General features: G+C 41.8%; 1 protein-coding gene across 1 annotated transcript; it reads right to left on the bottom strand.

Moving 5' to 3' along the window:
* Positions 1–3940: 3940 nt before the first annotated feature.
* On the bottom strand, positions 3941–23030 carry LOC310966180 (kelch repeat and BTB domain-containing protein 8-like). The gene is made up of 5 exons (XM_083940038.1): positions 23001–23030; positions 20341–20548; positions 19213–19519; positions 11566–12355; positions 3941–6761 (listed from the first exon to the last, which is right to left on the bottom strand). The coding sequence occupies exons 1-5, from the start codon at positions 23014–23016 to the stop codon at positions 6298–6300; spliced, it is 1785 nt and encodes a 594-aa protein (XP_083796164.1). The 5' UTR covers positions 23017–23030; the 3' UTR covers positions 3941–6297.
* Positions 23031–26960: the final 3930 nt, after the last annotated feature.

Genomic DNA, 26960 nt, shown 5'->3' on the forward strand with positions numbered 1-26960 from the left:
TACCACAGGTGGACTCCATTTAAGCTGTAGAAACATCTCAAGGATGATCAGTGGAAACAGGATGCACCTGAGCTCAATTTTGAGCTTCATTGTAAAGGCTGTGAATACTTACGTAAATGTGATTTCTTTGTTTTTTAATTTTAATACATCTTCAAAACTCTCAAGAAAACTTTTTTCACGTGGTCATAATGGGGCATTATGTGTAGAATTTCGAGGATAGAGATTAATTTAATAGAATTTGGAATAAGGCTGTAACGTAATAAAATGTGGAAAAAGTGAAACGCTGTGAATACTTTCTGGATGCACTGTACATGCATACTGTATATACCAATAATAGACGGATATGTAGGATTGGCCTATATTCAGTCCTTTAAGTTTCCACTGCCTGGTTAGTTAGACAGGTCCTAAGCCTGCATTTGAATTTCTTCAGAGAAGTGGTCTAAGCTGCAATTTCGATAAAGCTGTTCCATACCTGAACCCCCTTGTATCGTATTGAAAAATTACATATCGCAGTGCGTAACTTTGGGAGGTGATTGATTGATTCTGACAGTTGGTTCAATTAACTCTTGATAAATAATACTCCACTGTTGTTCAACATTACCTCACTTTACTGGTAGTGGGTATTATCAATATATGGTATAAAGTCCAGTAAACAACAGCCCCCAGAGCAACCTCTTTATTCAACTATCAACTGACTTTTTTTTCTATGTGGTTCCTGTTTCCTCTCAATCCCAGTATTGACCTGGTGAGGCATGAAAAGACATGAGACTCACACTATTTGTGTGCATGCATGTAAACATAGTCAGTGAATACCTGGAAGATATTTTTTTTTTCTTTCTCTAGTTAGACTATTCATAAAATTATAGAAAACATGCTCTATTGGATGTACATTGTTATAGAGATATGAAATGACCTACTGTTTATAGGGATAGAAGCTTTTGCCCATATCAACCAGCCCTTGTAGCTACATAATGTACGAAACATTGCCCTTATACAGTATGTCGTTATCAAAGGCGGGACACAATTTGTGATGACTCCCCTAGATGCCAGTCTGATCAGAAATACCTGATGCCTTATCAGAAGATCTCATCCCTCTCTCCGTGCCTCATCTCTGTTCCTTGGCCCAGCTACAACTGGCCCCACTCCCTGCTTCTTCACTCTCAGGACCCTCTGACCTTTTAGAGGAAGCTGACACGCACTGAAGAGTGAACAAAATGACGTCAAGGTCATTAAATGAAGAACGACGTAAGACTAATTTATGACAGACAGTCAAAAGTGAAATTTACTGAATCTGTTAACGGAGAAATACTTCAGTTCCTCTGCATTCCTCTCACAGAAACCTGTGACACTTTTTACAAATTTGAGCAAACAGACCACCCGATCTGATAAGATCAGAGACTCACACTTTGATATGCTCTTAAAGAAAACAAGGAAGTGTAAACTGTTATAATGCGTATAATCCGCCAAAGTATTTTTGTGTTGTTTGGAACAACGCTAGTCTTTCTATGATCAAGATTGACAAAGTCACAGCAATATATTGATTTTAAACCTGATGATGTAAGTTTTGACATTAAGGATCCACCAAGGATTATATTTTAAGTTTGTCCCAGTCTGCACGCATGTATCATTCAGTCATACCATATATTATCATTGAGGATTTTATTTAAACACATCAAAATACTGTATATTATAATGCTATACTATCACCAAATTATTATTTTAATGAATGTATTTGATGTATTACAACGAAGTTCAGTGTTTTATTTGATAAATAACATTTTATTAATCAGTCAAACCTCGTTTTAAGTTAGTGCTTGTGTGTTTGAGAACAAGCTTGTTTTATCTTGGCCGGTTAAATTAATCTCAAGTCAACAGCGCAAAGTTACCCTTTAAAGTTTATATAAAAATCACTAGGAGCTTGAAAGTGACCAACTGACTCTCTCATACTTCCATAAAGGTACCATGTGTGTCATGTCATGTTATAATCCATCATGTATATTATGTATATACAGTTTATTCATATTTTTGTAGTAAAACCCCCAAAACCTTAGCTGTTGTCTGTGAGCTTTCATTCTGTTTTGCAAAGTTTTTAGGTCACTGTCACGAGAGCAAACGTTTTCAGATTGAGATTGATGGAAATTGACACAATTGATAAGAGAAACTGATAAAGTATTCTTTCAATTCTTGCAGGTGACTAGGTTTCCATCTGGCTTAGTCCACATTACCTATCTACACGGTGGTGGTGCCCCTTTTTGACGAGGAATAATTAATTAGCGTAATTAATACTTAATAAGGTGGTTAATTCATTATACGTGCAGTTCTCTCGTCTCCTTCAATAATAAAATGCTTAATTATGTGCCATAAGTAGTCATATTTGAATGCATAGTTTGATACAACCGCACTGTGAACTTCATGTAAACAACGAAGAATCCAAATTTCAAAATAAAGGATTCAGCATTATTGACAGGTGTTCTTAATACATGGACTCAAAAGTAAAAAAGTGATGCTGTGAAAGGTTTTCTGACAAATTATACACTCATGAGACAACAATAAAATGCATACGTTTCATCACTGACGCAAGTTCTTCCGTTAAAAAGCCACTAGTCATACATTACTCACTACACTGCCCCTGATTAATGAAGCTCACAGCGTTCAGAAAAGTGTACCTTATGTCTTACAAGTGCAATATAAAAAAAATGAAGTTTCGGTTGTATTTGTCGAGTAGTAAGCAAGGGCGGTAGCATCATCTGTAGGGCATGATGTACTCGTCTCCATAAGTAGGAAACTACTAAGCTGACTCTAGCCAGATGAATTTCGTTCCACCTTGCTTCACTCATATCTGGGATCGCTCCATAGGGAAACGGCAAATCCGGTTGGTAGAAGGGCGAAAACATGCTTCTGCCAACAAAAGCCTTCAGAGCGGTTCTCTGGTGTTCTTTTAAAGAAATATTCGCTAGATTGGACCAGACGGATGAAATAGCAGGATTGATGTTGGCGCCTGCTTTCCTCGATGCAAGCCGCCATTGTTGTCTGAATCACAACAGTCGCTTCTCCACTACGTCACATCTACAAAACATCGGCCCGGCAATCCTGATTGGTTTGAACCTATGAAATCACTTTCCTATTGGGTAATCCCAGATGGTTGAGTGGATCAAGGCGAAATGAAATTCATCTGCTGAGTCAGGTTAGGAAACTACAATTATTTACCTCTTTGTAACAAGCATTTTTTTTTTTAAATGGCTGGCTTATCCCCCCCAAACAAGGACACACAAGTCTACAACTGTTATACAAAATGTGTTCAAGGCAAACAAAGAAACGTTTTCATCAAAAGAAAGGCTCGTGAATGGTTTTACTCTTCCACACAGAAAGCTCACACATGGACAATGACAGAAATCAGCGACGAGTTACTGCTGCATATAACCTGTAACTTCCAAAGCAACTTAGACAGACACACTCGTAGGTAGACATATTGTACAAAGTCAGCTCACACTTTACCCTTCACTTAGCGACTTAGCAGCCCGTTTTTCAGTGACCAAAGTGCCTGCTGCTTTATTTGACGTGTGGGTCCATAGGGGTTCCTCTCGGTTTTGACTAGTTTGCATGAGCTCTGCCTCCTCTGCAGGTCAGTCAGCCGGTTAGTCACAACGCTGTGTGTGACTTACTCTCAGTCTACGACTGTTAGAACATCCTATATAGCTATAATGCCATTTCACAGCAAGTCGACTGTTGTTTCCACAATATTGAATAAATTAAGGAAATTCATTTTTAATATTTTTTTATTTTCAAATTATGTGCAATGTGATTTTCACAGTTGAGCTCAACCACCACTATTTCCCCCAAACTGAAAACAAACCAACCAGCGGGGGGAGGGGGGCATTAAAACAATGGAATAGCACCCAGAAGTGATGCATGTAAATGAGCCATGTACTGAAGCCCAAGGCCACTAGACCGCTCAACATAGAAAGCTGTTTTTTTTTTAGCTTGTTGTATTACATGACTGGTGTTTGAAACTTGACACAACAATACACTAACTGGATCTGTAATGTTTAGTTTTGGTGAGATGTTACAAAGAAACACTACTGTACTACTTTTTCTCAACAGAGCAGGATTACTCTACCAGAACTAAACAGGTATTCGCATAGAAAGAAAAAAAAAATAGCTGGAGACAACGAAAACAAAATCACATCTATTTTTTTCAAGTTATAAAGGAAACTGAAAAGAAGTACAGCAAACCTACAGTACAGTATATTACACAACACACAGAAAAAAAAATACAGTATTGTGTATCAGTAGAAATCCTGAGAGTTTTCCGGTCATGGTTCTCAAATGGCCATCTGTAGACATGTGGATGAAGCTCAAACCTTCTCTCACACTTGAGAGCATTGTTCAAGCCAGGTGGATTATAAATGAGCTCCAAGTCAGTCAACAGTGGAGAAGTTGCATCATTAACCTCATGACCTTACTGTATGTGGCTCTTCTTGAATTAATGTCCTTGTAAAGCTCTTAGATCATTGCTATGTGGTTGCTTAAAACTTTTTTTTCACAATAGAATTGTACTCTTAAGGTATAAAAAAAACAAAAAACGAGAAATGTATAGTGCAAAGATGAGACAGAAACCTGCATGAGGAAATTGACTGCACTGAAATTGTCCCACTTTCATAGGGAAATGCCACTCAGTGGTATTAATTCTTCTATACAAGATTGTCAAACAAAAAAAAACACCAAAAATGTTTCCTCTGTGTGATGGTGGGTAAAGGATTCATGGCTGCTGGATGAATTAGCACACAGCCTGAGTCATCCTCGCTTGTTCAGGAGGGTCCTTCAAAAAGTCTGGAGTTAAGGACCGCTGAAGTGGAGAGTGAATCAGTGCAATGCTGAGTAAGACTTTTCAGATATTCTTCATTCGGAGAACTGTTTTTTGATTCTCAGGCGCCTTTTTTAAGCCACAGGCACATTGGCATCACGAATGATCAGCACTTAATTACGCAGCACTTCAAGTCTGCACCCATGCAACAGCCACACAATCATTGGAAAAGCAGAGAGCAGCACACAAAAAAAATGAATGCACTTTTTCTAAGGTAACAAAACGTAATATAGCCTAATCACAGTTCCATGACTTATTGCTACCACAAAATAATTTTCCATGTCCTGATCAACTATAACAAGACCTCAAATGCTTTTAAAAGGAAGGCCCTTTCAACCTTTTTCAAAAGACTATAATTCGATGTTGAAAAACAACCTCAACAGAGCTCAATGCTTAACTGAGCTTTTCACACAGTTGCTTCATCGGCACTATGGCCTGAAATGTCCCTTTTCTCCTAATCAACATAAGTTTCTGAGGTGAGCCTGTTAGTTGGTCTGACTTTTCCACTTGCCACAAATTAGACTCCGTCCTTATTTCTGTAGAGAGTGAGTATTCTAACATTTCACCTTAGTTGTCTTCGCATGTGACAAAATGGATGCCAACTCAAAGAGTGGGAGGGACCCCATGCAACTGGAATCTTAAACAAAACTTAAAAATAGCTCAGAAGCCACAGAAAGGCTTCGTTCATAATGTAGTTCCAAGTGACGAGAATGATTTAGTTTTTCGCTCATAGGTGACCCATATTGAATCTGACATTTTCCAATCAGAATGAGGCCACTGTTAAATGTGGTACTGAATCGTTTACATGTCAGATTTTTTTGAATGTGACCGCAATCTGCACAGCCAGGTCGCATTTAATGCGGCTTTGATGTCATTCTGACCCGCGCTGCAAGGTTTTGTAAGGATAGTGAAGTCGCCACACACTGTTTTTAGCATTAAGCCATAGTCCTACAATACTGGTTTCCATTGCCATGTTCGCTTTCGTAAACACCGTTGTGGTGTGATGTCCTCAATGATCAACTGCACATGCGGATCCCTTCCGGAGCAAGAGTTATTCACACAGCAATCCGTAGACAGGCCACATTTAAAGACGTAATGTGAACAGTCAAACAAAAACATTTATTTGAGAAATAAATCGGAATTGTGCGTTAAGACCTGCAGTGTGAACGTATAAAAATCCTAACCTATATGTATCTAAAACAAAAATAGAACAAAAATCAGTGTGGGTAGTTGGTGCTGTCTGGAAAAGAAAAATACTGCAGTCTTTAAAAGCACCTCCATTTTGATCACAATATCCCAAAGTTTGAACAACTTCAGACTTAACCAAAAATGGTCCTTGAGGTGCAACCCCAAGGTAACACACCAGGCACAAGGCAGGCAGGACACGCGCTACTCCCTCTGCCTCAGAGATTGGGTTCACAAAACCAGCTACCTCAGATCACTTTCTGCAGACACTGTGGGTAAAGTTTGGCTACCACACATTCAAAATGGCGACCTAAATCCCAGAGGCGGTCAGGCGTCTCATAGATTTTGGTCCATACGTCTGCCTCATCGTCGTACTGGTAAAGGGAGTTCTTGCGGCTGGTGCGAAACACATGCTCCTCCACCATGACCTGTGTGGCTCGTACAAACAGGTGTAGCTTGCCTTGCAGCAGCATGGCCTTTATATATGGGCTTGTGGCTTGGTCAAAGGGCAGATCTCTCTTGCGGCTCCATGTGTTTTTGTCAATGTCGTAGACCTCCACAGTGAAGGTGCGCTGGTGGTTCCTGCAGATGCCGGCAATGTAGTACAAGCAGTTCTTATACAAGGCAGCCAAACCCTGACTCCGAGGGACACTCATGGGGGAAAGATGACTCCAATAGTCCTCACGGGGATCAAAGCAGAAGAAATATTCACCTGCAGAAAACCAAAATGAATGTAATCTAAGTGAAATTCCGGTGTAAAATCATCCCAGGGTCTTTTGAGGCAAGTTCGGTCATCAAATAAATTAGAGACAATTTTTTCTGTTTAACAACTATTAACGTAGATTTTCTGGAGGGACACCAACAGCCTGCCACGGCTAACATGGATGAGCTTGGGGCGGCAACATGAACACATTAAAATAGCTTTTATACCCACTAATACTGCACCAAATAACGCCAAACCTCTGCAGTAGCATGAGAAGAGTCCTTACACACAAAACAAAGCATCAACAACTTAGTATTTGAACATGGAGTGTATTAAAAGAGTGTTTTACCAAGTCAAGTCAGGATTAGCTCCACCTCCAATCCAAGATGGCAGCATGTCTTTTGTCTCTGTCAGGTAACATCATCTCAGGAGGATATATTACACTGGGTAGGCCACTGTTCTAGCTAGGAAAATGTTACTCTCTCACAATGACTGTTGCAGAGTTACTCTTACAACTTCACATGAGCATAGGATAGCCGTGTCTTTGAACAAGTGGCTGCTTAAATCTGATATGTCTCTGCAGTTTTCGCTGTCTCCTTGTTCTAAGTGAGCATTTTTGTAATTCTACAACCTCTTCTATTGCTAACACTTACCCCTCTAGCCAAGTGTCTGACGAAAAAGGTTGTAGCATCAGGCTTAAACGTTTAGTTAAACTACTGCTACTGCTTTCAGGGAAGGTTGAGACTAATCCAGGCTCTGATATACCGGCACATTGTTACACCCCTGCAGCCTTTAAATCTAGAACTGGTCTTGGATTAATTCATAAAAAAATGTAAGGAGTCTACTAAACAAGATGGACTTGTTAAAGGTCTGGATAAACTCAACAAATGCTGATATTGTCTTATCTGAAACGTGGCTCACCAAATCTGTGCTTGATTAGGATATTTCTTTTAATGGCTACAATGTTTATCGTGCTGATCGTCCAAGAAAAGGGGGCGGAGTAGCGATTTATATCAGGAGAGATTTTGATGTTATTGGTGCTTAAAGAGTCAGTATCTAAGGAGCTTGAGTTGCTTGCTCTTGAAATAGAATTAACAAAGAATCACCATATCATGTTGGTAGGATGTTACAGACCACCATCTGCTCCTAAAAATGCATTGTCTTCCCTTGTCAAGTTTTATCACAGCTGAGATACAATGAATTACTTTTGGTGGGAGATTTAAACTGTGACTGGCTCATGCCTGTGTCCGATGACCTGAAAACACAATGTGATTCTCTCAACCTCACGCAATTAATTAATTCCCCTACCAGACCCAACCCCAAATGCTCCCAAAAAGCAACACTCATTGACTTAGTTTTAACCAACATGCCTTCCAAATATGTGACAACAGGTGCGTTTCCAAATGATCTGAGTGATCACTGTGTGATAGCGGTCATAAGAGACACAGCGCTTCCTAAAAGCAAGCCACGCTTTGTAGAGAAGCGCAATATGAAAATGTTTGTTGGGCGCTTTCTTGCATGACCTTTATCATATTGACTGGGAAAGGATTGCTCTTTTTGATGTTGAAATTGGCTTGGAGTTACTTTAATGGAAGTTTCAGTCACATTATTAACAAACATGCCCCCCTGCGCAAATTCAGAATTAAAGGTCATGATAACCCATAGTTTACATCCAAACTAGCAGAAGTTCTGCATGAGCGAGATTCTGCATGGGCCAGGGCACGTAAATCAGGCATGGAAACTGACTGGCTTTATTTTAGACAATTAAGAAATAAATTTACCTCTCTTCTTCGGAATACATAGGCTGAGTTTTACTTGTCCACGACTACTGAAAGTCTGAAAAATCCAAATAAATTTTGGAAAGCAATTAAGTCCCTGTTGTCTACCTCTAAATCAGTTAATCTTCCTTCCAGTATGCTGATTAGTATGTCTGATGGCAGCAGAGTAACTGACAGAACAAACTGTTTTAACAAACATTTTATTTCCTCTGGGTTCTTGTTTAGGTCTAAAAACCTCTGAAAACAACCCACAACTAGTGATAAGGCCTCTGATTCTCCACTGGTTGATAGCACCCCTGGTAATGTTCAGGCTTTTAATTTCACACCTTTTTCTACAGCAGAGGTTGCTAAAGCTCTTAAAGACCTTGATCCTATAAAAACACCTGGACCAGATCATTTGGAGCCTTTGTTTTTAAAATTGGCATCTGAAATTATAGCTGTTCCATTGTGTTATATTTTTAATCTTAGTTTGTTGACCAATGTAATTCCAAAAGTCTGGAAATCTGCGTTTGTTATTCCCCTCTTGAAAGGAGGAGATCGAAATATTTTAAACAATTATAGGCCTATTTCTAAACTGTCTGTTCTGGCTAAGGTACTTGAATTCCTTGTCAGTGAACAAGTAAAAGAATATCTGGCCACTAATTCTATCTTGTCGATTTCCTAGCCAGGATTTCGCAAAAAACACAGTACTACCACTGCAGCCTCGAAGGTTACAAATGACATAACTGAAGCCTTAGATAATAGAAAAGTCTATGAAAAGAGAGAGACGACACTGTCTAAGGCCTTTGATAGCGTGGACCATGACATTTTGACTGAACGTCTTACAGCAGCTGGGTTTTTTTTTACATGCAGTTGGGTGGTTTGCTAACTATCTTAAAGACAGAAGCCAGGCTGTCCAGTTAGGTGTCTCTTCTGAGGTTCAATTTGTCCACAAGGGGGTGCCTCAAGGTTCAGTTCTAGGCCCTTTGCTATTTATTTTGTATATAAATATTGAAATTAATATTCCAAATGCAGCCTTTCATTTTTAAGCTGATGAGTCATATATTGCTTTGCACCCACACCTGCAGAAAGGTTTGCATATATGCAGAATGCATTAAATAGAGTCCAAGAACAACGCTGTCAATTGCAACTTGTTCTAAATGCAAATAAAACAAGACTTATGTTTTTTACTAATTCTAAGTTGGCAAGAGCATTTTCACCAGTAATGGTCAACAAATTGAACTTGTATCTACTTTTAAATATCTTGGGTTCCTAATTGATGACCACTTGTCTTTTAAAGCACATATTCAGCACACTGTAAAGAAGTCGAAGCTTTTACTTGGATTTTATTTTAGAAATAAGTCTTGCTTTTCCTTTAGGGTGAAACAGAAACTGGTCGAGTCATCCTTTCTTCCGATTTTTGATTACGGTGATGTGTTGTATATGAATGCCTCCGTTCAATGCCTTCACATGCTGGATAGTGCGTATCATGGTGCTCTTAGGTTCATTACAAACTGTGGAGCTCTAACTCATCATTGTGTCTTATACAGTAAAGTCAATTGGCCATCGTTATATGTGCGCAGGCTCGGGCATTGGTATGTGCTGATTTACAATTTACAGTGCTATTCTTGAGATGATTCCATCTTATTTATCTTCCCTTATAATCTTAACTAAAAGGGCCTACAGTCTCCGCTCTCAGGAGTTTTATCATTTTGCTGTTCCTAAGGTGAGAACAGAAATGGGGAAGAAAGCTTTTAGATTTTCTGCTCCAAGTACATGGAACATTTTGCAGTCAGAGCTTAAACTCCGAAGTCTGGTATCTCTAAATGTATTCAAGTCCAAGATAAACTCCATTAAATCCAGGCTTCATGAGTGCAAATGTTTTATTTGAGTGCAAATGTTTAAATTAATCTTGTAAATTCTTTTAACTATTTTTTTTTTTTTATTAAATTGTTATTGTATTTTAATTGTTTGTTTCTTTTTTTTTGTCTTTGATTAATGTGTCCTTGTGTTGAAACCTCATGTGCTTTTATTCTTGGCCAGGTCTCCCTTTTAAAAGAGATCTTGGATCTCAATGGGACAAACCTGGTTAAATAAAGGTTAATTAATTATTCTAGTCAATTACCAAATGCAATCCAAAAGGAAGGCACCCATTGATGATTTATTCCAGCAAAACACTTAAACGTTGTGGTTTGCTACAGACACGGTAATCCCTCTGCCCTGCATCTCGATCGGCGTCTCAATGCCCAGATTTAAAACAATAAGCCACTGGTCTATCAGAGCACAGTCATCGTACCACAATGGCAGCCTATAAAAAGTTTCTGGGTTATAAGCTTTCAGTTTTGTTTCGCAGCCGGGAAAGCTACAAACACGAACCATTCTGTCTCTCTTCACTTCCAGTTGCAGGCTAGTTGTCTTTACCTGCGCATCTTCTGGCATCACACGCCCCCCTGCTCCCTGAGATCTGCATAATGTTTCGGTGCTGCAGGGAAAGCTGTGTGGGACTTTTCTAAACCTTTAACCATCTATTATTAACTTATATTTCACCAAATTGCCATAAACCACAACGTTTACGTGTTTTGCTGGAATAAAATCATAAATGAGCTCCTTCCTTTGGGATTGCATTTGGTAATTGACTTGAATGGAGCAGCTGGTCCCGGGGCCAGTAGGTACGTCTTTCAAATACTATGTTGGTGATTCGGTTAATGTGTCTCTTATCCTAATTCTAAAAGCGGTTTTAATGTGTTCAACGTGCCGCCCCGAGCTTAGCCGTGTTAGCCGCGACAGGCTGTTATCGTCTCCGGAATATTAAGTGAAACGTTCATACATGCATACAAAAATGTCTCGATGGCATATTGAAGACTGAATTTGCCTAAAAAGACCCGGGGATTATTTTACACCGGAATTTCACTTCAAGAGCAGTGGTCAACTGCTTTAACATACGTTTGTCAAACAAGTGCCAAATACTGTATATATTTTGAATGAATGGGAAATATGACTTCATCTTCAGTCCACTTGAGAGATCCCATACTTTCACATAAGCAGCATTAACTCACCTTGGAGGACATAGATGCGGTCCCTGTACTCCACAGCGCTGTGAAACTCCATGGCCGCTGGCATAGGACTGACTGCTGTCCAACAGTTGTCCCTGGCATCGTAGCACTCGACTGACTTTAATGCATTTCGCCCATCACCTTCATATACTCGGCCTCCCAGTGCATAAAGCTTCCCACAGCAGTGCACTAGCCTGCAGCCTATCCTCGCTCTCAGCAGAGGTGCACGTGGAAGCCATCGGTTGCCTGCATGTTCGTACTGCCAGAAGTCGCTCTCTGCCCGATGGTCTATGGACACTTCACTGTTGCTTGGTCTGTAGCCTCCAGTAATATAGATGTCATTCTCTGAGGACACTAAGATACCGACCTCCCGGAGATCATTAGGTGGTTTGCAGAGCTTGAACACCTTTCCTGTGACTGTGTTCAGGCAAGGCACCGTCTGCTTCTTCCCTGAGTGTTTGTGAGCAGCGTCAAAGCAGATGACCATCTCAGAAGCAGTCATACCCAGGCGGGCTTTGGCCTCAGCAGGGTCCTTAGACAGGGACAGGGCACAAGCGAAGGGGGCAGGTATCCGACCGAGGAAGGCCTTTTCCAGCAAGGGCAGTCGGATGCATTGGGAAAAAACCTCAGTTAGGTGGGCCTCACGACCAGACAAATCGTGCTCCAGCCAGCGGACAATGCTCTCATAGACATGCTCTTCTTTCTCCACGTTGAGGTCATCATTGTTCAAAATGCTGACCAATTGCTCCTTGGTCATCTGGAGGAACTCTTGCTCCCATGACACACACAAGAACTACCACAAAAACATAAAATGTTTCCGTTTTTAGCAGCCAAACACCCTGTTCACAAAGAAAGCACTGTTACACGTCCAGAATAAAACCTCACTCAAGGGCCTCATTCATTTTTTTTTTTATTTCTTTGTGGGTGTGAATTTCTTTGCCCTGTCATGACATTTATATCTATACAACCAATTATGATTATGGCTGCTGTCTGCATAATAGAGGACGTTGATGCTGAAAAAGTGTCAACAAATATTTTGAGTTGAGTTTTTACTTTTTTCTAAAACATTTCAATAGATTCCCGTCAGCGTTTCTTCTATTCATTCAGCAGCAGCTGTGGTGAGGAGTGCCGTGGTTGAAACTTCACAAGCTCATTAATAGATCCTCTGCTCTTGTAGTTTACAAAGTGGCGAAATACATGAGCAGACGTCCACTGCTGCATGCCCACTATAGAGCGGTTAATCGCATACATTATAATCAACAGCTGCTGTACAGAAGCCGTGGTGCTCCAACAGAGTTGTGAGGAATCCGGAATACCCACCTATACGGATGAGTTGGAGGGAGTCCGTCGGAGAACCACGCCCAATGGATGGGTGGGTAGCCACATTCACATTGTAATATCTGGAGATTGTGCTTGGTGATACCCATTAGGCTGCGGCACATATGACCTCCAAGGGCACACCTCTCAGGGCAGCCTCTGATGTCGAAACACTCCTAGTAGAGTGCCATTTCACCCCATATGGTAAAAAGAGGCTGCTCAACTCATATGCTGAGGCTATGACGTCCACAATCCAGTGGGACAGGCGTTGCTTGGTCACAAGCACAACCTTTTCCTTACAACCTTGGGCTCTGCAGTGGCCAAACCCACAGCTGAAGGCGGGCTGCAAGGGTTGGGATGCCAAATCCAACCCCCCAGCTGCGACAAGAGGTCTGTCCTCTCTTGAAGGCGCCAGGGTGTCCTGCAACAAAGTTTGTGGAGCAGGGGAAATCAGGTCCTGGAAGGGCAGAATGGGACCACAAGGAGAAGCCTGTGACCCTGATGAAGCACCCTGAGAAGCGGTGGGAAGGCATAGAGAAGAATGTCCAGCCATGCATGGGCCAGATCATCCTGACCCAGAGGGCTGGTTGTCTCCATTCAGGAGAACCAGAGTGGCTGACTCCTCCGAGGCAAAGAGGTCCACCTCTGCTTTGCCGAAGAGACCCCAAATGTTTGGCACCACCTCTGGATGAAGCCGCCACTCTCCTGGTGGAGGGTGGAGGAAGACGGAAGTGCGCGACCTGATTCCAATCTCCCGATAAATACGCCGCTCGTAGGCTGGTTAGGCGAGGGGCTGCCCATGTTAGAAGAGCCTGGGACACCTGCAGTGACCGTGTGGACCTGGTGCTCCCTTAATGGTTTATATTAAAAACCGCTGCAGTGGTGTCCGACCGGAAAAGCACATGCTTGCCCCTAAGATATAGCAGAAAGGGCTTGAGTGCACGGCCCGTAGCTCTAGCACATTGACATGCTTTGTGCAGTCCTGAGCAGACCATTGCCCCTGCACTGTCCTACTCTGCCACACCACGCACAATCCGGAGAGGGCATACCCCTGCGAAGACCAGAGAACTGTTGCCTGGTGCGATCGGCCTGGACAGTTCGCTCAGGCGCCTGTAGAGCAGCTGTGCCAAACATCTCCCCAGGTTCCACTGGAACCTTTCAAAGGGACATTTCGGACAAGGTTGACTGCACCAGCCAGACCTGGCAGCGAGTCTGAACGAGAGTGGACATCAAACAACCCACATCCCTCGACATTACGCCATAGCCACGGCCCATTTGGGAGAGGTGGGCTTTTGTAAGCACGTTTGCACATGCACGAGTATGCGAGCGTGTACGAGCATGAGGCCTACGGCGCCTCTGATGTCATTTTATGTGTGCCTGTTCGGACATAGAAAAAAGACAGACGGATCATGCGCTGACATTTAAAACAATGGCGGAGAAAGGTTCACGTTGGTGTGATGCGGAGGTGGAGTGTTTACTGCAGATTTGGTCAGATGAAAATATTGGCCAAAAACATTACCATATTTTCTGCGCTGCTTTCCATTATGTGGCCAAAAGACCGTGCGCTTTTGTAAACAAAGTGACGCATCGCGATGATGTCAATCAATGCGTATGATGCCGTGATGACAGAGGCAGCAAGAAGCATTTGCGCGAGGCCCAGGCAGTGTGAGTACAAACGGGCCTGGCCCGCGGGGGGAGAGGGTGGGGGGGGACAAGTACTCTAAAGCACGGGGCACAGTACGGACGGACAGTGTGAGTGCGCCCTTAGAGTCTCTCCAGCATGCATGCAACTCTCTCAGATATTCCTCAGAGGGAGGAATGCTGAAGGTAGCAGGGGCTGGAGTGTGCCTGAAAAAAGCACTAGCAGGCGCTGGCTCCGCCTGCAGGAATGATGGATCCCATGGAGCCATCTGCCATCCCCTCCGCAGAGCTTTGAGCGGGGGAACGGGAGCCCAGCCCAGAAACCTGGGAGGACATCTCATTAAAGAGAGTGGCAGAAACTGCTACAGAAGCAATATCCTCCTCCGGAAACAACTCAGGCATGGGTGTTTCTGCACCAACACCAGTATGGAGGGACAGGAGGAGAGACTTCATGTGAGCTAGCTCTGTCGCCAGCAGATCCACCTTCGAGGACAGCTTGTCAGACCTAACTGTTTTCCTGGAGGGAGTACCTGCTATAGTGAGAGGGGAGCAGAACACCCATTCACCAATATGGCAGTAATCAATACGAAGCCAGTGCCAAGCACACACTCCTGCAAGCTTCCCCCTTAAAGCAGCCTGAGCGAGGGCACTTCGCCAACCACGGGAACAGAAACACGGACAGTGGTCAAAGCTACCGTGAGCGGGGAGCGCCTCCACTGATGTCAGCCGTCAATGAAAAGCTAGCACCGAGCACGCTAGCGTCCTTTCAGGGAAGTCTGAGGGAGAGCACTCCAGAACAAAAGTTAGCTTGCTTCATTCACAAAACACCATGAAGTGATAAAACAAGGAGAGGGGAGCGAGAGCGCTCACTTCACTGATACCATATAATTTCTTAACTCCTGCTAACATAATATAACAAACCAATCGACCTTACCAGATGACGGTAGTTTGCTTGCTTCATTAGCAATGAATGAGGATCGGAGCATCTGTCCGCCCTGGCTAAAAGCCGAACGGCCTGTACTCACCGATTTTTCTCAAAAAGGACAGCTTGTCGCAGCCTCTGGAGGGCGAACAATACCCAACGCCGAATGTATAGCTAAAGCCAATGATACCGCAGTAACAAGCGTTAACCTGCAAAGCAAGAAGATGAAAAGGAAGATATCTTGTGGATGACACCGGAACTTCTACCTGAGCAGGGGTCATCCGAGATCACATGTGGCTTTATTGATATTAAAACTCGACCTGCGCATGTGCGAGACAGAAGATATTCAGTGTTAAGCACTGCCTCTGGCGGTCAGTAAGGATGAAATAGAACAGCTCATTGTGTGTGCCCCTAAAATTTTCAGTTGGGGGCCACAGTGCTCTTGGAGAGAAAAGTATGTCTGGAGCCCTGAATAATAAGCCCTCTTTTAATTTTAGCCTATCCTTTTTATCATGTTGCCAGTTTGAACCTACGGATGTACAGTTTAATATGTAATCAATTATTGGCATTTTGCTTTTGTTGCATTATACAATGAGTTTTTTTTATTTAGGCAATGTTCATTTTATTTTAACTATCAATCTGATTTTTTTTGAAGAAAAATTAATCATTTAGATTCATCCATTAGATAGTTGATAATCGATAGGAGAAATAGTCAGTGGCAACCCTATACTAGAGCACAAATTAAAATGGTTCACAGGACAAAAAAGTACACCATACTGATGCATTCAACTTAATGCATCCCCAAAGCAATTTCAGTCAAAAGCAACTGGACTTGGTTATTTGTCTAGGAAGACGTTTCACCTCTCATCCAAGAGGCCTCATCAGTTCATGTATGCATCTGACCAGGCTGGGATTGGTCCAACTAACTGGTGTGGAGATCCAGGTATTTAACCTCTTACGAGGCCAGTGATGTCACTGGAACCCTTTGTGCTCAAAGTGCCAACGACCGTCATTAGAGTGACAGTCGTTGGTGGGAAGTAGGCTTCGACTTCGTTAGTGCTCTATTGAGTCTTAACGACAGTTGTTGGAGTCACAGGAGGCAATTTGTGAACAGTTGTTCTTTGAGGTTAGATTGTTGAATCTCCTGGGAAGGGATGAAAGGGCGGCATTGTAAATTGGAGATAAGTGGTGTCTCAGACCTCCTCCTCTGTTTAGCGATGGTTTCTCTACTTTTACATAGATGGCTTCTTTTACTCTTTAAACCATCTGTCCTCTCTGTCCAGGATTTGTACATTGTTGTCATCAAACAAGGCAAAAAACCTGACACTCCAGCACAGGAAGAAACACAAAACAGATGGGTTAAGAAGAGGTCTTAGCCAAGGGCTTGAACTTTGCAATCACACCACAAGAGGTACCCATAGTGGAGTTGATTACTGCTACATAATCGGCTATAAAGAAAAACAACCATACTCGAACTGAGGCTGAACAGCTAAGGTTAAAAGTGTCAGCAGCGTTGTCCCAAGCCAAGGTCCCCCCAACCAAACTCACCATTGAGGAGAGATAAGCAGTAACAGCACTGAGCAAAGACCACAACATCACTATCCTTCCAGCAGACAAGGGTAGATGCACAGTTGTTCTCAATACAATTGATTATCAGGCAAAGATCTCTGCACTACTCACTGACTAACACTTATGAAACTCTGAAACAAGACCCTACCAGCAGTTACACAAATAAGGTTATAGTGTGTCTACAGCAACTACAAAAAGAAGGAGTCATTGACAAATCACAATATTACAGGGTCTATCCCCAGGACTTAACCCCCTGCTTATATGGACCCAAAAATCCATTGAGAAGGGGCCCCGCTCAGGCCCATCGTCAGCAGCATAAACTCGGTCACTTATAACATTGCCAAGCACGTTGCCAATATTCTGGCACCACACCCCACCCCACATCCAAAACTCCATAGACTTTGTGAACAAAGTCCAAGACTAAAAAATAGATCCAGATGAGACCTGGTATCCTACGACGTGCCTTCCTTGTTAACCTGTATTCCAACCATGGAGGCCTTGGCCACAGTAAGAGAGCGGCTCACACAGGACAACTCCTTAAACAACCGAACAAATCTCAGACTGAAACATGGCTGTGCCATGGGTTCACCAGTATCCCCTATAGTGGCAAATCTATACATGGAGGAGGTAGAGGACAAGGCTCTGAACTCCTTCACAGGAGTAACCCCGAGCAATTGGTTCAGATATGTGGCAGCACATGAGTTAAAATCAAATCCAAAGAGGTGCAAACTTTTACCGAACATATAAACTCTGTGGAAAGAAACATCAAGTTCACCAGAGAAGAAGTCAAGGACAATAGTTTGCCTTTCTTAGACTGTGACGTCCATATGGAGAATGACAGGAGCCTCCAGATAGGGGTATACAGAAAAGCCACTCACACAGGTCAATATCTACTGTTTGACTCTCACCACCCCCGGGAACACAAGCTTGGAGTTATCAGAACACTGCAACATAGAGTTGATAACATACCCACCAGCTCACAGGCCCAGGGGGAAGAACGCAGGCACCTGAGAGGCGCCCTCAAAACTTGTGGCTACCCCAGCTGGACCTTTGTAAAAGCAGCAGCTGCTTCCAGAAAGAAAACCAAAGTGGTTGAGAAAGAAAAAAACCAGCTTGCCGGTCACAGACCGTTTGGGAGAGATGGGCTTTTGTAAGCGCGTTTACACATGTACGAGCACGAGGCCTACGGCGCCTGACGTCATTTTATGTGCGCCTGTTCGGACATAGAAAAGAAGGAGGGACCATGCGCGGACATTTAAAACAATGGCGGCGAAAGGTTCACGTTGGTGTGATGCGGAGGTGAAGTGTTTACTGCAGATTTGGTCGGAATAAATTATTCAAAAACAGTCGGACAAGACGCACAAAAACTCTGAGGTCTATGGAAAGATTTGTAAACAAAGCGACGCATCGCGATGACGTCCATAAATGCGTGTGACGTGTTACGGTGTGATGACATATGGACAGGCAAGAAGGATTCGTGCGAGGCCCAGGCAGTGTGAGTACAAACGGGCCTGGCCAGCGGGGGGAGAGGGAGGGAGGGACAAGTACCCTAAAGCCCGGGGCACAGTACCGACGGAAAGTGTGAGTGCACCCTATACAGAGGAGGAGGTCTGAGACACCACTTATCTCCAATTTACAATGCAGCCCTTTCATCCCTTCCCCGGAGATTCAACAATCTAACCTCAAAGAACAACTGTTCACAAATTGCCTCCTGTGACTCCAACGGCTGTCGTTAAGACTCAATAGAGCACTAACGAAGTCGAAGCCTACTTCCCGACAATGACTGTCACTTTAACGACAGTCGTTGGCACTTGGAGCAGAAAGGGGAACCCATCACCAGCCTTGTGAGACGTTAAATACCTGGATCTCCACACCATTTAGTTGGACCAGTCCCAGCCTGGTCAGATGCGTACATGAACTGATGAAGCCTCTTGGATGAGAGGTGAAACGTCTTCCTAGACAAATAACCAAGTCCAGTTGCTTTTGACTGAAATTGCTTTGGGGATAACGATGACCTGGACAAATGAGAACATTCACAGGCTTAACTTAATACATTTGTTTCTTCCTCAAAGTTCCTGTAGGCTATTTTTTCATATTGCAATTTACAACGCAGAAAAAACATATTGCTGTCAGTTTTTTCAAATTGCCCTTGAATGAGGCCCAGTGTCTTAAAAAATGTAATTAAAAAGTGTTAAACTGACCTTCTTGCGGATATAGTCCTGTGAGCGCTCCCTCAGCTCCTCATGTCCATAGGCATCGGCAAACACGTAGACCCCAATACAGTTCTGGGGGTCGAGTCTGCTGATCATGAACTGGGCACACTGGTCCTGCAAGGCAGGAATCTGGAAAATGCTGGCTGCGGTGAACAGGGCCTGGACATTGGACTCAGAGAGCACAACCCTGGATGTGTAAGCATAGTCTATGACGAGGTGCATGGATTCAGATTCCACCCCAACAATTCTGACCTCGCGCTGGCTACTCTCTGTAAGGCCACTGGTGAACATGGATCTGATGGTGATGAAAGAAAAACAAATGCTATCAATATATTAATCAATTCTCACTCAACAACTCAATCCACAACTGCATTATATTTCAAATATGCTAAAACTTGACAGGGAAGTTTGATCGGAATGAATCAGTTCAGTGTCTCCAATTGAATGATGGACCCACTTATCAAAAACTGCTAGACAGAAGGATCACAATTATACAAGCAATAATCAGAGCCGCAGTGCAAACTCAGTTAAAGTCAGTGCTTTGCACAATAAGCTACACTCTGGCTCTAAAAAAAAATGAATTTTTACAAAATTGTCCAAAAGGCCCCCAACAGTAAAAAGTCCAAGGTTAAAACAAATATCACAAAATAGAGAAAGAATTTCAGTTTAATTCTTTTTTTTTTTTTTTTTTTGTAGAAGTGAATCATCTTTTCAAACAAAATAATAAAAAAAAAAAGATCTCTGATAAGTTTGTTTCGTTTTTTTCGTTAGGAGTGGAGCTTCTTCCAGAACAATTTAACAAACCTTTGAACAAGTGAATGTCCAACACTTGTCAAGAGTTTTTGAGAATTGTAAACCCGCAACCATGTAGAGCCAGAATTATCATGCCTTTGTGCAAATAAGATAAATAACATAAGGCTATTTAGTTTGTTTTCTAAAAGGACATGGTACAGTATAGCTGTTCTATAGAAAAGGGATCCTTAAATGACTCCTGTTGGGACACTATTAGGAAAATACAATTAACTTGACTCAAAGGGGGCGGGGCACCTCCATATATAATGGTAAGGGGAACACTGCAGTTAATACATATATCTGTAAACATCCAACATATCCCACCTAAAATATGGGCTGATTGCTGCAAGGACATTTCGGTGACAGGAGAAAGTCTTGCCATGGTCCACTTCCACGACGATGTCTGTGAGCTGTGCGTCATCATACAAGGCTTTGAGCTGCTGAAGGATGTTACAGGCATGAACAGCGACTACCCCCTTGTAGTTGGTGCAAAGAGGTGTCCCATTTTGTACTTGTAACAGCTTCCCTACCTCTGAACAACACAGTACAAAAAAAGAGGAAAATATCACCATAGAGCTTTTAGAAACGGTGTGGAAACCACACAAAACACTGAAAAATGTGATCATTCTCCTGTACAACAAGTGATTTGATAAGTTTCTAAAACACTTGCTGGTAAACAATCACACCAGTTAACAAATGGAAACACTTAAAACATAAATCGATGATATGTGTACCTCTGTCATACATTTTAACAGAACAGTTTAAGATAATGCAAATGTGACTATAATTACAATGGAATAATGAATGAATAATTACTATGAATCTGAAAAAATACAAATGTTTACTGTAAATGAATAATGCAAATGTTACTGCGACAGTAGCTATGTTCGAAACCGTTCCCTGTCACGGAAATAGTGCACTATATATCTCCATTTTGTAGTGGTGTTCGACTCTTCAGTGGTTAATTTCTGCTGGCCCTGTGCATCGTTTGTAAGAAAACGGACAAGATCCACACACACTCTTTTTTATGCAGGAAAACAATAAATAAATTCACAAAAAGGCTTTGATAGTATATTTAAACTACGTTTTTTAGTATGTGTAAAGAGGAGAAGTTAATAGGGCATTTTCAGAAAAATCATGCTACTCTGCATTTATGTTACGTTCATTTTCTTCTTCAGTCCAGTTTTTGATGAATAAACTAATGTTTCATATTGACTTGTCAGCCTGGTAAAGTAACTAGTAATTGGAGTAATCAGATAAATGTAGTGGAGTAAAAAGTAGAATATTTCCACTGATTGGTAGAGGAGTAGAAGTATAAAGGAGCATGTAAATAAAATACTCAAGTAAAAGTAAAAGAGCCTCAAACTTGTACTTTAGTCCAATAATTGAGTGCAAACCTCTGGTTAAAAGGTTTTTTCATTTAACAAGGGTTGTTTTTGACAAGCTTGTTGCTTTTAGGCCTATGATTAATATTTACATTGATAAAGACAATATACTGTATGCACTCCTATGTCTCTGCATTGTTTTACAGTATCCATTAATGTGATGCTCATATTTTTCTGGCCCCTCATTTTGGATCATTTTCATCAACTGGCCCCAATTCTACATTAATTGAATAACCCTGATCTATCCTATTTCAGCCAGTTCAGTGATTGCCGTTTGTGCACATTTTAGTGAAAGAAAACCTATTTTATTATTTTTTTAAAGATTTGATAATGTGTACGTGTTTATATTCTTACCAAGAAGGCAAACAATTCTTTACTTTTTTGCCAAATCTATAAATGCGTAAATGCAGTAATGTGTCTCCTACTGTTTCAAAATCTCACTTCACTTTCATTTAAGATCGTTACAGTAATCCCTAAACAAGCTGCCTTATTAATTCAGTTTTTGCATGATTGCATGACATGTCCTTAAGAATATCTGATTAATAAAATAATCTAATTATTAGGCTACAGATCTGATACATGGTGTTTTTAGAATCTAAAAGTAATAGAAAAAAAAACAACCGAACCGAAAACAGTGACCCCAAAACCGTGATATGAACCGAACAGTGGATTCTGTGAACCGTTCCACCCCTAGCTATTACAGTAATGGCTATTGTATAAACTTACAGCAAAAAACCTGGGTAAGCTGGCTTGACCGCAGTGATTTCTACACCTGGCTGTTTCTAGCCTTAGCCAAAGTTGATTATGTTCTCACTGACCGACTGAACATACGGATTACATTCAGTATGAGCCTATAAACTCGTGGATTCCGCCCCACTATAGAAGTTTCTGCAGAGTAAATGCGTTTCTTATCACGTCCAGCGTCATGCGTCCTTTAATGTTCCGCTGTCGTCTTATATTCTTCAATGCAAAAGGTACAAAACTGTTCTAACAAATACGTCGTATTTAACTCCGGGACAAAGGCTTGCGACAAACTACTTACTCGCCAGGTGGTAGCTAAAGTTAGCATGCTAACATCTCACATCATTACCCGGTGACTGCAGCAACGTTGACTGAGGGTGGTTGGACTGAAAGGCAACTAAAAACATATATACCATTTAAGAGGCTTAAAAACTCGTCGGAAAAACTGCAACACTCGCGGTTACGTTAGCTAGTTGAGAAGCAAGCTTAACGTTTAGCAAACAGCTAAGCACCGAGCTAATGTTAGTTCAAGCGTTTGACAACATTGCGAGATATAAATGGACGCTTCCAGTCCCGACGTTTCAGTCTCTGAGATACATAACATTATTTAGCACAAAACTAATTGCATTGATACTGAAAACAGTATCTAGAACCACCACGTATCTAACCTTTGTCTCTTGTCACAAACAAGTGTTTACACTATGAGCTGTGTGTAGCGAGCTAACCGGCCGAGAGTTAGCCAGACAGCTCATATTAGCCGCACAGAGAATGTACCACGAACATATACACACACAGTATAACTTTAAAATGCGTTATTTAAGTCTGATTTATACAGGAAACAATGACAATTTTGCCAACCTCCACCGGCAGCCATCCTCTCCGGTCTATCTCGGGGCCGGCAGAGAAACGTCAGTAAGGGCGCAGCGGGGCCCCGGAAACAAGGACCAACCAATCACAAGATGATCACGAATCCCACAGCCAATCATATTAATGTCATCTGAAACAGGGAAAAAAGTTCTTAGCAGTATGGACCAATAGTATCCAGCTGCAGACCCGGAGCACAAGCCCCTCACTTGACACAAACCCCTCACTTGACACAAGCCCCTCACTTGACACAAGCCCCTCACTTGACAAAGCCCCTTGCTTGACGGAAGTGACGCATATGTAGTTTTTTTTTACTTTATTGAAAGTCACGCAATAGTTTTTTTTAATAGGTTATTTAAACTTTTTTGAAAAAGCACAAAACATAGCAAGTTAAAGGAAGTCATTTTTTAAAACTTTATTGAAAAAATAAGTTTTTTTAATAGGTTATTTAAACTTTTTTGAAAAAGCACAAAACATAGCAAGTTAAAGGAAATCGTTTTTTTTAACTTTATTAAAAAAATATATGTTTTTGTTTTTTTGAAAAAGAAAATACAATTCCCCTCAGTCAGGTCTCAGTCCTTCACACACACAGTTAGTGTATATTCATCAGTTAATGTATCTTACAGTTAATTTAGTCCTGAATATTGTGACATTACAAAGATACAATTTAAAATCAAATATTGCAATGTCGATGTGTTAGTGAAGATAAACATCTGCAAAGTTTTAATGGAAACAAAAATTAAATGCAACTTTAATAAACAAAAATTGAAAAGCCCTTTATAACAGGGTGACATGAAATTTCAAAATAAAAGTAGTGGGCTGTAGGAAAGCACGATACTTAGTTAGTCCACGAGCACAACAGTCCTGTGACTGCCATTAAATATTAATAAAATTGAAAATATATACATTTATATTAACAAATGACTATATGTAATGTGTAAGGTCAGTTAATTTTAAAGAAATCACAAAATGGAAACTGTAAATGTTAAAGCAGCCAAATTGTGAGATGGGGCAGAGTTTGACCAGCAGACACATGAGTATGGATTAACAAAGTTTAGTTTAATAGCCTTTTAATATTGATTTCATGATCCAATTTTATAATTCAATAATCAATAATCATCTAGGCAACAATACATAAAAGTTATTTTGTCACTTTTTACTTCGATCTTAATGAGGCAAAGTTAACCAGTTTGTAATCTTTCATTCATCTTCAACCGCTTGTCCCTGTCGGAGTGCGGGGGGGCTGGAGCCGATGTAGCTTTTTTTTATTTAATCTATTTAAATGGTAATAATTAAACATCAAAAAAGTCTTTATGGCACACTGTAACCACTCTGGACAGAATTCTGGGACTTTTTGCGGAGGATGGATCAAAACATGATGCGGTTTGCATGTTATTTATCAAGGCAGTGGCTGTGAAGATGGAGATAGAGTTGTTTCTGTGTTAGAAGCTGCAGCTTCTTCCTCTTGAAGTCTGTGGGCTTCTTGTACAGTTCGATGACAATGGGGCCCAAGGCAAAACATTTAGTGCCGGTGAACCTCTTTTTAGGTTTGTAGTGCTTGAATTCAAAGAAGATAGCTGCTCCCTCTGGTAACTTCTCCACATGTCTCTGGATCTCCACGTCACACTGGAGTGAATGTAGGTGTCTTCCTTCCTGGAGGCCACAGGGTAGTCCTGCACTGGGTTCACATCTACACCGTTTAAATCTTTAACACCAATAGTCATGTATGGTAAGGCAAGATACCAGTTTCTACCAATCTGGATCTGAATGATGAACACTGACATTTTACCTCAGGCAAAAGCATGTTAAAGACAAAGGCAACATAATCTATAGGTTGTCTCGCTCCTGGTGTGTCTTAAGGATTCCAAAAAGAAAAGAGACCACTTCATCAAGCTGCGTGTCATCATCAAAATAGATGGTGGCCGTTTGCTTTTTTCCTTCCCACAGCGAATGCAGATAGCCGGTGGTGATGGCCTGCAAATAAACATCACTTTAAAATGACATGGCATTGATCATCTTCTAATAAAGGCTTTAAGATGGACATCTAATGAATGCCATAATTGCTAATGAATTTAGTGCCATATAGATACCTCAAGGTGTTGTCTTAGTTTAGTGTTCCCTGTTATGAAGTCAATCAGTACTGAACACTGCTGTTTCCGCTTCTCCTGTGCCTCTTCTACCATTTCCTGTAATTTCATTGAGCAAATATTTAAATTATACTAAGCGCAGTTTATTCCACATATTGAGATGGCTTTTTACTGACCTCTAGTCTTTTCATGCTCCCTTAGATCCATTGTCCTAAAAGTAAACATTTTAAAATTTAGTTATGTTTAGTAAATGCTTGATATAAATTAGGGAGACTAGATAGCATGCTTGATACTAATAACTAAATCACATACTAACCAACTCAGCCAGGCTTTGCCTGTGTTCCTACAGTAGTTAGGGATGTTTTTTAAAGAATATCAGCATATCTATAGTTTCAGGGGCTAAGATCTCCTGCTGCGGCTGCGCCATCTTGAGAAACTGAAGGAGAACGTCAACAAACAAAGTAAAGTACTTTAAGTAAAAGTAAATAGCGACATCTGATTTATTTTTCATGTCAACGAGTTTGAATCGTCACACATTTTAATTGATTTTTAACTGTCTGAAGATGCATCGCTACATCCCTCACTCAGATTCCAGAACTAACCAGAAGTTAGCTCGAAACTGTGCGCGCACACCGCAGACCGCCAGCACACAAGCAGGCTGCAGTGAGGTGCGCTCTCTCTCTCTCTCTATCTTTGTGTCTGTGTGTGAGAATGAGAATGACAGGGAGAAAGAGTGCTATGCAGAGATGAATTAACAGAACAATATATATATTTCAAATTGTGTTGAAAACCCCCCCAAAAAACCAAGAATCAATTTGTGGCGCTCAGTGTTGATTCTATGGCGCAGCACCACACATTGGTCTATGTATGGGAACCACTGCAGCCCATCTAAACAGGTGGATAGAGAGTAGTCTAAAACAGAGAGTAGTGATCTAAGCTGTCTGATTTTTAGTAGGCCTAATAATTATGTGAAATAAACACAAAACACTGTGCATTACTTCGTACTTCGTAGTTATAGGCACAAACAGTGAGTTTGAACAGCCTGCCCGGGGAGGTTGACCCTCTCTCTAAGCTATCTTTGCTGTTCCAAGCACTGCACTTTTCTGGACCGAGATGTTCGAGGTTGTTCCGGGAATCTGCTGTAACCACTCCTCCAGCTTGGGGGTCACTGCCCCTAGTGCTCCAATCACTACGGGCACTACTGTCACCTTTACCTTCCAGGCTCTCTCCAGCACCTCTCTGAGCCCATGGTTTTTTTCAAGTTTCTCGTGTTCCTTTTTGCGGATGTTCCCATCGCTTGGTATCGCCACATCCAACAACACGGCTTTCCTCTGTCTTTTATCCACCACCATGATATCTGGTTGGTTTGCCATTACCATCCTGTCAGTCTGGATCTGGAAGTCCCACAGGATCTTTGCTCGCTCATACTCCGACACCTTTGAAAGAGTTTCCCATTTGGATCTTGGGGTTTCGAGTCCATACTCTGCACAGATGTTTCTGTACACTATGCCAGCCACTTGGTTATGCCGTTCCATCTATGCTTTCCCTGCCCGCATCTTGCACCCTGTGGTTATGTGTTGGATCATTTCAGGTGCCTCTTTGCACAACCTACAACTTGGGTCTTGTCTGGTGTGGTATATCTGGGCCTCTATCTAGGCCTCTATCGCTCTGGTGTACAAGGCCATGATGAGTGTCTCAGTGCTGTCCTGTAGGCCAGCCCTCTCTAGCCATTGCTAGGAATTCTTGAGATCAGCCACTTCAGTGGTACATGCCGTGTAGGGGCTTGTCCTCCCATGTTGGCTCCTCCTCCAGCACCTCCTCATTTGCTTGCCATTGTTTGAGACATCCATTGAGTACGTCATCCGTG

This window comes from Echiichthys vipera, assembly GCF_963691815.1.
Source record: "Echiichthys vipera genome assembly, chromosome: Y".
Lineage (NCBI taxonomy): Eukaryota > Metazoa > Chordata > Actinopteri > Perciformes > Trachinidae > Echiichthys > Echiichthys vipera.